This window comes from Cervus canadensis, chromosome 18 (genome assembly GCF_019320065.1).
Source record: "Cervus canadensis isolate Bull #8, Minnesota chromosome 18, ASM1932006v1, whole genome shotgun sequence".
Classification (NCBI taxonomy): domain Eukaryota; kingdom Metazoa; phylum Chordata; class Mammalia; order Artiodactyla; family Cervidae; genus Cervus; species Cervus canadensis.
In genome coordinates this window covers 43855167-43867406 of record NC_057403.1, presented here as the reverse complement: position 1 = coordinate 43867406, position 12240 = coordinate 43855167, and the positions used below count along the sequence as shown (strand labels likewise).

The 12240-nt window shown below is 33.6% G+C and overlaps 1 protein-coding gene across 17 annotated transcripts in view; it reads left to right on the top strand.

The window, feature by feature from the left end:
* CHD9 (chromodomain helicase DNA binding protein 9) overlaps positions 1-12240 on the top strand; it is a 219426-nt gene that overhangs the window by 150314 nt on the left and 56872 nt on the right. For all 17 annotated transcript variants that reach the window (XM_043435138.1, XM_043435135.1, XM_043435129.1 and 14 more), the window contains 4 exons: positions 1795-1881; positions 2112-2249; positions 5411-5532; positions 8681-8924. In XM_043435138.1, the coding sequence (XP_043291073.1) occupies positions 1795-1881; positions 2112-2249; positions 5411-5532; positions 8681-8924 (591 nt within the window). The remainder of the gene's footprint in view (positions 1-1794; positions 1882-2111; positions 2250-5410; positions 5533-8680; positions 8925-12240) is intronic.

The window sequence follows — 12240 nt, the reverse complement described above, 5'->3', positions numbered from 1 at the left end:
AAAAATTTCTCACTTCCTCACTCTGGTACCAAAATCTCTATTGAGCTGATGGGGCTTACCAGGTGGCTCAGTGGTAAAGAATCCGCCTGCCAGTATGGGAGATGCAGAAGATGCGGGCTTGATCCCTGGGTCGGAATGGTCCCCTGGAGAAGGAAATGGCAACCCATTCCAGTATTCTTGCCTGGAGAAACCTTGGACAGAGGATCCTAGTGGGCTTCAGTCCATAGTCACGACTTAGTGACTGAGCATGCACAATGAGCAAAAGATTTTAGAAGTACTTAACTGATAATCTTTTAATTTTTCCTGAAGGTTAATTTTTTTTAATGTGCCTCAGGTACAAGATAAACCGGAGCTATGCAGATTTTCTTAGAGTACTTTTTTACCATTCTGGTGTTGGGTAGTGCTCTTTTATTACCAAGTGTGTCTTGTACGTGGAGATGATAGTATTGATCAGGAATGGATTAAGATAATGAGGAGAACTAAAGGCAGAGCCGTGGAATACTGTAACATTTAGAGGTTAAACAGAAGAAGAGATGCAGCAAAGATAACTGAGATGGGCTTTGGAAGTAAGGCTTTCAGGCATGATTACGAATCAGCTAAGCAGACAAGAGAAGGAACAGCCATCTATTCAGAAGAGAGAAAAATCAGAATAAAAACATGAAGGTGTGACAGAACATGGAATTTGAAAAGCATGTGGTTTTGTACTTTTGAAGCATAATATCTGGGGTGTGGCTGTGTCAGGCAGTAGGAATGAGGCTGGAGGAAGATGTTTGAGCCTGTTTATTCCACAGAAACTAATGCGGGCTTGGTTCCCAAACAGGGGAGAGTCAGTAAAGAATTTGAAACAAGGGAGCAACATGTAAGATTTATATTTGAGAAAGAGTGGGAACATGAATCAAGATAATCAGTAGCAAACATCAGAAGGTAGTGGAGGACAGAGAAGCCTGGCATGCTACAGTCCCTTGGGTCGCAAAAAGTCAAATATGACTTAGCTGCTGAACAACAAGTGTGAAAATAAAGGGAGGCAAAGCAGTAGTTGGTGACTAGTTAGGAAGTTATTTGTAAAGATCCAAGAAAGAAGACATGAGGCAGTGAGAATGAGAAAGGAGGAGCCAATTTGAGTTATAAACAAAATTAGAATCTGTGTGAATCAATGAGTTAAGGGATGTGGGAGATGAAAGAAAAGAATCTAAGACGACTTCTCTGTTGCTGGCTTGTGTAACTGGGAGTAGAGTGTAGCATAAAGTTGGTGCTGTGTTGGCCATTAGCCCAGGTAGAAACTACAGGCAGAAGTACAGGTTGAAGTGTAAATGGGTGCAGTTGGGTGTGAGGTAGCTCAGACAGTTTGCGTTTAGTTAGGTAAGGGGGTCTTGAGCACAAGAACCACCTCCAGATAGTGTTTGATACAAATTAGAGAGGAGCCTTCAGGTCAGGTGATTGGTCTTCAACTCTTGGACCTGGTTACTGCTGAGGAAAGTAGCACAAGAAAGGTAAAGGAAAGCCTCTTTTCCAACTAGGAAATTTTAAAGGATATACTTTCTAGAGTAACTTACTTGGCTGAGGTACCTTATTTTTTAGTGCTTTTTTTGTACATAACTTGGTGATTCATAGTACAGACAAATCATAGAAATCTTTTAGAAATTAAAATGAAAGTATTCCATTTTTTGAAATTCAGTTACAGTCAAACTGAAGTGTTTGTTCTATAGTGAATAGCTAGTAATAAATTTGTCTTTATTTCACTTTTATTTTTTCTACTTCTTTGTCAAATATCAATTAAGTTGCTTTTAATTTTAGATGGAAGAAGAACCATTTAACCCAGACTACGTTGAAGTAGACAGAGTGTTAGAAGTCTCTTTTTGTGAAGATAAAGATACTGGTGAGGTAAATATTTGGTTGAAATACTTTTTGAGTAAGTAAGAAAAATCTAAAACCTTCCAGGTATTAAAACATTACTTTTTTAAAGGTAATGATCTAAAAACACTAGACAAAGTTTCATAAGTTTTTACGAGTAAAGATTAATATATTTAAATTGTTTCTGAGGTTCTCAGTTTAAACTGTTTCTTACTATTCTTTTTCAAATTAATAAAGTGAAAAAAAACTTTCTTTTACAGCCTGTTATTTACTATTTAGTAAAGTGGTGCTCATTACCATATGAAGATAGTACTTGGGAACTAAAAGAAGATGTAGATCTTGCAAAAATAGAAGAGTTTGAGCAATTGCAAGCTTCAAGGCCTGACACAAGACATTTGGTAAGAATATGCCTTTATCATCATGAAATCTAATCACTTCCTTAATCAAGAGGTGTAGTGTGATTTTGAATTTAGTCTGGTGTGCAATTAATACTATATTTTTAAAATGACTATATAGTAAATAAAATTACTACTTAGTATTGTATATATGTTAATTTAACTATTCCTCTATTAGTGGATACTCCAGGTTTTTTCTATTCTAAACAGTGCTACATTGAAACATGGAATCCTTTATAAGTGAAATCAGAAGTATTAATATAATTGTTTGGTCAGAACATATGTGCATTTAAAAGTTTTGATAAGAAGGGACTTCCCTGGTAGTCCAATGGCTAAGACTCCATGATCCCAATGAAGGGGGCCTGCATTCGGGGGCCTGTGTTCAATCCCTTGTTGGGAAACTAAGATTCCGCGTGCTACAATGACTACAGCAAAGAAGATCTCACATGCTGCTGCAGCTAAGACCTGGTGCAGCCAAATAAATTTAAAAAATATTAAAAAAATTTTTGGTAAGTATTTCCTTTTAAATTTCCCTCCAGAAAAGTTTCAAATACTTCTACTTCATCGTGAATTTACTCAGGTCATTTATAAAAATGTCAAGGATATCAGTTTTAGCTCTAAGCAGTGTTATTAATTCTCTGTCAAAGAAAAATCTTTAATATATCCACCTTTCCCTTGCTTTCTGTAAACCAGTTATTTCTTTTTTTTTTTTTTTATTTGAGACCTTTATTAACAGGTGCTTGCAGTTTGTTGACTTTTTTTTTTTTTAAATCAAGCTGTAAACTTTTATTACAAATTAAAAATGAGGTTCTTAAAAATCTCGACCAGATATGAAACAATTTAAAAACCTTTAAAGGTGTATTGAGAAAAAACAGGCTTTTTTTTCAGTTATTTCTTTATAACAGAATAGTTCTTCTACTTTCATAGTAGCTTTATTTTTAGAAAAACCTTTTGTATAGAATATTACTAAAGATCCACATAAATTAAGTACACTGGTTTCTTATATGATTCATCCTTGTCTCTCGTTGCTTTAAAAAAAAAAACTGAATCAGTTATTGATTTTTCTAGTACAGAGACTACAGAATTCTAGAAGGTTATATGGCAAGTTGTGTTATTTTAATAATTACATATTTTTTTACTTAAAGCATAGGATTGTTATCATGTGAATCCAGTTTGCAGAACCAACCAAAAGAAATTCACAAAGAGATATACTATGATTTTAATTAAATATTTTCGCCAGTCCTCTTTCAAATGTAATTTGGTCACAGAAATTTCTTCACTAAAGAGGGATTTGGTATATGAAAAGACTAGAGGAGATCACTTTTCAATTAGAATCAGAATTAAGGAAGGCTGCTATGAAAAGTGTGGAGATGTAATATAAAAGAAGGAAGTTAATTGTTCCATGGAAGAGACCATATTGTTTTTATAACAATTTTTTTTTCTGGTTGTCATTTTATTTTCTGGTCTTCTTAATCTGTCTCCCAATAATACCCATAGCTTATTACCAAGAGAATAGCAGCTCACCTCTATTCCTTTTGTCTTCCAAGTGCCTTTTCTTGAGCCAGGAAAGGAAAGTGTTCACTAATTCAGGGAGGAGCAGTCTAAAGGATATTATGAAGAGGAAAAATTTTCTTTTTGGGGTGAGGTCCATATTTCAGTGGTAAGCTGATCTTTAGCCTTATTAAGTAAACTGTTAGATCAGTGGTTGTCCGTCAGAGGTGCTTATCAGTACCACTTTGGAACTTGTCAAAAATTAGAGGTGCCTAGTTTCTGTATCCTGGCTCCAGAATCAGAATATCTCTGAGTGGACCCCAGGTGTTAAAAGTCGATTTTGATGCACATGATGGAAAGAGCCACTGCCTTAGATACATTTGTAGTCTTTGGTAATGTAGCCAATAGAATTAATCCCTTTAGTTAAAGTAAAATCAATTTGACAACAGTGCTAGTTTATCAAAGTCAAGTAATATAGGAGGTAAGTGATTTTTTTTCTTTTTGCCAGTCTATCACTATTAGATAAAAAAACATATAAAACATGTAAAGTATTTTTGAACAAATGAAATTTGTTCCTAAACTAAGGAAATAGTGATTGGATTACTGAAAGGAAAATTACTGGAGAATATTATTTAATGTGGAAAGTATTTTAAACAATAATTTAAAATACATTATAGTTAATTATTTTAAAGTTCATTGGCTACAATTTAAGAAAATTGTTTTTTTTTTTTTTTTGTAAACCCTGAACACTTCTTTTTTGGGTCTGTTATAAGATAGTACTTTTAAAATTTATTTATAGTTGTTTCTACAATGTAGAATACAATTTTCTGTATGCACTGATCTTATGCAGTGTTGGTAAAAATCACTTCTTAGTTTGTATTTTTTCTAGATTTCACAGGATTTTCTGTATAGTCAAATCATGTCTTCTGGAAATTAATAAAGTTTCACTTCTTCCTTTTTAATCTTGATGACTTTATTTCTTTTTCTTGCTTGATTACTCCTATTACAACCTATAGTACCATGTTGAATAGAAGTGATGAGAGTGGACATCCTTGCCTTTTCTGATTTTAGGGAGAATGTATTCATTTTTTAACCAGAACATATAATAGATGGCTTTTTCATAGATGCATCTTATTAAGTTGAGGAAATTTCCCTCTATTCAAAATTTAATTAGAGTTTATTTATTAGTAATAAACACTGGAGTTTTCAAATCCCCTTTTTTACATCGATCTGAGATTATCATAGATTGTTTTAGTCTGATCAACACTGATTAATTTTCACATTTAATCCACCTTCCATGCCTGGGAAAAACCACACTTGGTCAGGCTGTATTACCCTTTTTATATGTTAATAGATTCCATTTGCTAAAATTTTGTTACGAATTTCTTATCTCTGTTTATGCAGGATATTGGTCTCTAGCTTTCTTGTAATGCCTTTGTCTAATTTCATTATCAGAGTTTCACAGAATGAGTTGAGCCTATGCCTTCCTCTTCAGTTTTCTGGAAGAGTTTATGTAAAACTTATTTGGTCCTTAGATGTTTGTAAAATTTCATCATAATGCCGTACAATGTTATTCTTCTGTGATTATTTTAAAAACAGTGCTTTTACCATGTATGAGATGTATGGAAAATTAAAAAGTCTGAAATACATCGTTCATTTGTTTTTCCACAAAGGATCGTCCTCCTCCTAATATTTGGAAAAAAATAGATCAATCCAGGGATTATAAAAATGGCAATCAACTCAGGGAATACCAACTGGAAGGACTCAACTGGCTCTTATTCAATTGGTACAATAGGTATGTAGCATGTATTAATAAAAAATTTTTATGTGTGTTTTTAAAATGTGTTCCAGAATACATTAAGTAAAATTGATACTAATGTTGCTACATTATTACTATCGTGCAGTCTTCATTATTGAAAGAAAAATTGTGGTTACCTCTGGAAGATAATGTACATTATAATTTAGAATTTTGACTACAGTTGCTTCCCTTAAATATGTAGCAATCAGAATAGAAGAAAGTTGATATATTGATTCATAATCAAATTTGAAATACCTTTCTTAATTAACATCATCAAACATCAACTATGTTATCGAATGTTTTTCAACTTACACTACTGTCTGCCAGTAATTGAATCTAGTTCCTAAGGTGTGAGCAGTTTCATATAAAGAGTTTGATAAGTCTGTAATGTACATCTTCAAGGAAGCAGATTTTCAGTAATTGATAAGGAATAGAATACAAGATTCTATAAGAATCAATATAAGAACCTGGTAATGAATTACTCCCACTTACTATTAATTTTCCAAACTGTTTAAAAAACTTTTTGGAATATTATGTCACCTTTTTTTAGTGAGATGGAAAATTAATTGCAAAAGAAGTAAAAAATGGTATCTTGATTGATAAAGAAGTCTGATTATGTATATAAGAGCAAATGAAGGTACTATTGTTAGTAATGGTAGCAAAATTTTATGTCACTTATTCAGAATCATTTTTCTGTGTTTTTACTTGTCACATGATTCTTCTGTTTCACTAAGTAACAGTGAGTCATGAGTCCATGGCAATGGTGCGTCCATCAACTCCGTCAGATGGAGTTAGGGGGATCTGTCATCCCACACAGTGCTCTTTCCCCTTGTTTATATTTTCTAAGTGTTACCATTTTTCCCAAGAGAATCTTCCTGGTAAAATAGTCAACAAAATTTTAATTGTCTTCTCTTATCAGTACCCTTTCTCAGGTGCTTGTTTTAAATTTGTGCCATTTTCCTGAAGCACTTTATCATTCACTCTCTATATGACTGCTTCTTAGACAAGTCTAGGACCAGTAGTTGAATTCATTCAGATTGTTGCCTGCTCTCACACCCAAGCCTAAACATGGATCTCCATCCTTAGCCATTCCTGCCTCTGTCCTATCACAGTTAAACGGTGCCTCCCCAGAACCAAGACTGATGCTACAACCTCAACTCTTGACAGGCATCTCATCCAGTCTTCAGAAACTCACTTCAATCACTTATCAGCCTTCTCTGTTGTATCTTCAAACTATCCCATTTCCTTCAGTCTGTGAACAAATTTGGGTTTAACCTATATATAAAAATTTTAAAGGAAAGGATTAATCTTCTCTTAGCTCTGTTTTTCCTTCTAGCTACCTTGATCCCTCTTTGTAACTTCCAAGGTAGAGGTCTAGGAAGTATAGCCATCATGAATTCTTCGTGTTTTCTTATCTCCAATTCTCCTTAAACCTGTCGTTTGGATTTTAATTCTGTATCATCTCTGAAACTGTTAATTTTCCAATCCACAGTGTTTTTCTCAGCCTTAAATTGCTGTCTCTGCTGCACTGGATAGTAGTTCTAGTCCTTTTTTAAACTTTTCTCCCATTCTCACTTCCAACTGCTTCTATAGCGTTAACACTCCCAGCTCTCCAGTACCTCTGTAACTATTCCTTTCAATAGTCTTTGCTGGTTCTTCTTCCTCTGCCTACCCTTTCAGTGTTGTTTTTTTCTTTCCCAACGTTTGATTTTTTGCTGTCTTCTCATATTACATGTTTGTTCTGCCTAAGCCAAACTTTATACTGCCCCCACCCCCCGCCCCTGAGTCTTCACTTAGCAGCAACATCTCTAAGGTGTTAATTCAAGCCCATATTTGTTTGCTTCTTGATACCTTAATGTCTATCTCAGTGATATTTTAAACACAACAAATTCACAATTAACCTTATTCTTTCCTGTTTCCTCTGTATCAAACTTATTCTTCCATATTTTACATCTTGGTTAAGAATAATACAACCTACTCGGTCACCCAAATTTAAATCTGACTGTCATCCTACATTCCATATATCTGATTGATCATTAAGTCCAGATCATTCTAACATGTGGTTAAGTTTAGAATCAGTTTTCTCTTGATCCCTCCTACCTTAGTCCAAAGGTCCACTATTCTTTGCTGTATTGTTTTGGTACTTTCCCAATTACTGTCCCAACTTCAAGTCACCTCACCTTCTAGTATTCCCGTGGCACCAGAGTAGCTTCAAGTACAAACCTAATCTCATCAGGTTTCTTTAACAATTTTCAGTGACTCCCATTCTCAATAAAATGATGTCCATAACCTGTATTTATGACCCCTGCTTATCTTAGTAATATCCCTTCCTTTACCATTCCCTCAAAACTATATTAAATTACTTGTTGCCTCCCAGGTAACCTTGTTCTTTACACTTGTACCCCTTTGTTCTGCCCTCTGGCAAAACCCTGCTCATTACTGACCTCCTCTCTGAAGGCAGTCTTACTTCTCTCAGCTCTTCTAGACGCAGATAGATACTTACTCACCTGAGCTTCCATAATGAACTTAACACTGATGATTCTTAATTGGCCATATATCACAATCATCTGTGCAGCTTCTTTTAAAAATTTCAGTTGCTTTTATCCTACTTTGCACATTGAATCAGAATGTAAAGGAGAAGACCATGGGTAATTATTTCTTAAGCTGTTCCAGTACATAGCCAGAATTGAAAACCAGTTCTTTATTTGTGCTTCTGTGATAGCACGTTGCATGACTATTTATTTATGTCTGCTTTCCTAATAGATGCAAGCCCCTGGAAGGCAGAGAACATGTTCTTTATATTTATATATATATATATCCCTGAGATAAGAAGGCATTTAATAAATGTTTCCTGAAAAAGTAACATTTAGTTTGCTTTGTTCTTGCCATTTTGTTCTTTTAAAAACTCAAGTATCTAAGAGGTGGTATCTTTATTTTGGAGCTACAATAAATCTATAGTTTTCCCTTTGCAATACTATAATAAAATTATAATCTTTAACCAAATCTGCACTTCAGAAACTTTCACGTTTTTATAAATGCAAGTATTTTAACCTAATCTCTCTGCTTTTTTTATATATATCTTTTAAAACATTGTAGTATACAGAAAACCCAAAATATACATGGGTAATATATTTGTTTATTTCAGACGAAACTGCATTTTAGCAGATGAAATGGGTCTTGGCAAAACCATTCAATCAATTACATTCCTCTACGAAATCCTTCTGACTGGTATAAGAGGACCTTTCCTGATTATTGCTCCACTTTCTACTATTGCAAACTGGGAGAGAGAATTTCGTACGTGGACTGATATTAATGTTGTGGTTTATCATGGGAGCCTGATTAGCAGACAAATGATACAGCAATATGAGATGTACTTCAGGGACTCACAGGTGTGTTACTGGTGATTTTGTTTGTTGTTTGAAAGGTCACATTTTAAAAAGATAAGCATTACGTATTAATTACTTTCAAATTTGTGATAGATTTTAATTGCCTACTTAGATCTTAGTTTGATCTCTTTGTTCATCATATTTATTTTACAATAAATTTTAGTAGCTGAAGAAAGAAATGACAAAAGTAGGCAAGTTCACACTGTAGTTCACTGAAAGGAAGTGTGCTGATTTATACAAATGTACAAATTTGATTTTATACTTAAATTTTTAGCTAGAATAATTGTTTTACTAATTGTTTTAAATACACATTAAATTTATTTTAAAAATAATAACTGTATCTTTGATCATCTTCCAGTTTTTTCCCTCCATTTAAAAAGTTACTTCTTCAGTGACCACCATGGGTTTGAATGCCCATTGAGGTGAAACCATTGGTTGTCTTGTGTGTTCAGTTTTGATGTTAGACATTTTGGGTTGTTTTGTATACTGGTACACACATACTTCTGTATCTTTCTTCCCTTGCTTTGATGGTTTTCTTCTCCATATTCTAGAGGAATATTTTCCATTTTACCTTGACCACCTAACTCTTCAGGAAGGAATACCCCTTTTTCTGCTAAATATACAGATCATAAAATTGAGATGACATTATATGAAAGAGTTCCCTAGCAGAAGGTTAAGTTTAGAAAACATAAAATGCCAAGTTGCAGTTTTGAGTAGTAGTTTGACTCTTCTTAGGTAAAACTTTTACTAAGAAATAAGAAACAAAGTTAACTAAAACACATTTCACACAAAATTGTGCTGTTTTGTTAGAAAAGATTATGGCACTCTGCCTCAATATAGCACCTTAATATTTTATTTTCTTTTACTGATTCTTAACATTTTATAAGGATCATTATAACATATGGCCAGATCATGAGATATGATATAGGTTAAGGTAAGATAAAGTGCATAGCCTTTTACCTTTGCCTACCAATTATAACTGATTTTCTACTTATTTGAGGCTGAATATCAGTAAAGTTAATTGATTTTGTTCCTTTAACCTCATTTTTCTTCTACTTTAATGTTTGAAACAATTAGATTTCTATGAAATTAGGCATTTCTGTAATCAATTCTACTGAAAATTATCAACTTTGCATTTTGGAGCCTATGACAACTTAAGTTGTTTGATTTCCTTCCATAATGTTTTATTCTTAATTGCACATTTGTAGAATTTTAGAGCTGTATGATATCATTAAAACCATTTAAAGGTATTTTTAAAATATTAGAAGTTTAAGAGATTCAATATGTATTTTATGAATTTGTTATAAATGTGATAACCAGAAAGCTGAAAGATTCCTGATGTGTTATAAACTGAATAGTATGTATTAAATTATATTTTATGGTAAATGTTATACATTCCAGAATATTGTGTGAAGAGTTTAAAATTTCAAGAGTTAAGGATGTCTCATGTAATGAGATAAATAGATCTACACTTTAAATATAGAAATAACTTTCAGAGTTAACTCTTTCAAATATTTTTTTTTATAAGTTAAATGAACATTCAAGTTCTGCTTTTTTCCAAGTTATTAAATAATTTGAAATCACAGAAATGGCAAAATTATGCTGTAATTTTCTGAATTGCACTGGAAAAAGTAACAGATAATAACACTAATATCTACAGACATTTATTATTTACCATGTGCCATGCATTATGTTAAACAGTTTACATGTAGTATTTCACATAATCTTTGTAATCGCTACCTTGTAAATAGGTGATATCTTCATCATTTACAAATGAGGAAGCTGAAGTAAAAAGATATGATATGGTTTTCCCTAAAATCATAGAGCAAAACTGGTATTAATAAACCCAAGTCAGACTCAAGAACCTTTGTTTTTAAACAGTACAATATCACTGTAACTGAATGCATCATATCCTGGGTTTTTAGAGCTGTATAGACTTACATTTTGTATCTATTCTAATATTCTACTGGAGTTATTGTTCAGCTTAATGGGCAGTGTATGCAATCAATATGAATTGTTGTAAAATTACCATAATTTAAGTTGATAGGAATTTAAAAATCTAAATCAGATCACATGATCTTTCTTAACCTACTTCGTTTCTCCTAATAGTTTATAATTTTCAATGCCATTTAAACATTCTCTTCACTTGGAATCTAGGACTTTATTCTGGTCCTATATCACTTTCCTTTTGAAGCCCTCTTTAAGTGATTCCTTCTTGTCTTATCTAAACTTGGGGTGACCCAGGGCTCAGTCTTCTACTTTTTATATCCATACTCATTCCATCAGAGATTTCATTTGGTCACATGACTTAATTACCATCTGTACTGCTGGAAACTCCCAAATCTAGATCACCAATTCTAACCTCTTTCCTAAATTCAAGTCATATGCAAATGCATACTCAATTATTCCACTTGAGTATCTAATAGACATCTCAAACATAACATGTCCAAAACTGAAATCCTGCATTTCCTCATGGTAGTAAATGGCAACCCCAGCTTCTAGTTGTTTGATCCCAAAAGTTTAGTCGAAACTTGAGTCCTCTCTTAAACTCACCCCATTCCTATCCATTAGTAAATCTTGTTGGTTCCACCTTCAAATTAAATCCAGAACTGGCCTCCATTGATGATGGAGGCCTCCAAATCTCATGGCCTCCATTGATGATCTCTTGTTTGAGTTACAACAGCCTCTTAACTGGTTTCTGTGATCCTGTCCTTGGCCTTTTTCAAACTATTTTTACCAGAACAGCCAAGGAATTCTTTTAAAATATGTCAAATCATGATACTTCTTGTCTCAAAACCCTCTAATAGCTTCTTGCTCAAAGTAAAAGCCAAGAGTCCTCACCTACAGCTTTCAAGACCCTATACAAGCCTCATCCCCTCATTCACTGGATTTTAGTCTCACTGGCTTTCTTGCTAATATTTGAATACTGCTAAAGATATTCCCATGTTATGGCATTCACATTCTCTGTTTCTACCAAGAATGCTTCCTGGTCCAGATCTCTAGATATCAGCATGCCTTCCTCCCTGATCTTTAGGACTTTGCTCAAATGCCACTCAGTGATGGCCTCCCCGCCATTGTAAATAGTTGGAATGGTCACCTCCAAGCCCCTACTTCCCATACACATCCCTGTGTTATGAGTCTGTGACCTCTATGACTTTCTAAAATGATTTCTTTGATTTTGTTTTTTAATTTTGGGGTTTCTTTTTTCCTTAATGGCTATGTTCTATATTTGAGTAATTGGAATGTAAGTTCCACTTGGATAATTAGTTTTGTCTGTCTTGTTTACTGCTATATCTTGTGCAACTAGAACAGAGTCTAG